General features: G+C 60.9%; 1 protein-coding gene across 1 annotated transcript in view; it reads right to left on the bottom strand.

Annotated features, from left to right (window-relative positions):
- Positions 1-220, bottom strand: part of LOC119587745 (nephrin-like) — a gene marked incomplete at both ends in the record, with an annotated part of 138820 nt that overhangs the window by 1455 nt on the left and 137145 nt on the right. The window contains 1 exon segment of the mRNA XM_037936431.1: positions 22-186. Coding sequence (XP_037792359.1) covers positions 22-186 — 165 coding nt within the window.

Below are 220 nucleotides of genomic sequence, written 5' to 3'. Positions count from 1 at the left end.
ATAAAGCAGGCTGCAGCCTACCTGACATGCTCCTGTTGAGCGCCCGGCGTCGGAGGAAGCACACAATGATCGAGATGTTGAGCACGAGGAGGGCCGTGCCGGTGAGGGAGATGAGGAGGAGCATGAGGCGCGGCATTCGAGGCTGGCTGCCGTGGGTGCTGCCTCGCGCCACCTCCTCCAGGACGTCTGCAGGAGAGAGGAAGTGTAGGATTCTTTAAGT

The sequence above is a fragment of the Penaeus monodon genome, chromosome 23, assembly GCF_015228065.2.
Source record: "Penaeus monodon isolate SGIC_2016 chromosome 23, NSTDA_Pmon_1, whole genome shotgun sequence".
NCBI lineage: Eukaryota > Metazoa > Arthropoda > Malacostraca > Decapoda > Penaeidae > Penaeus > Penaeus monodon.
Note: the sequence above shows the minus strand (reverse complement) of the source record. Positions and strands in the feature narration are given on the sequence as shown.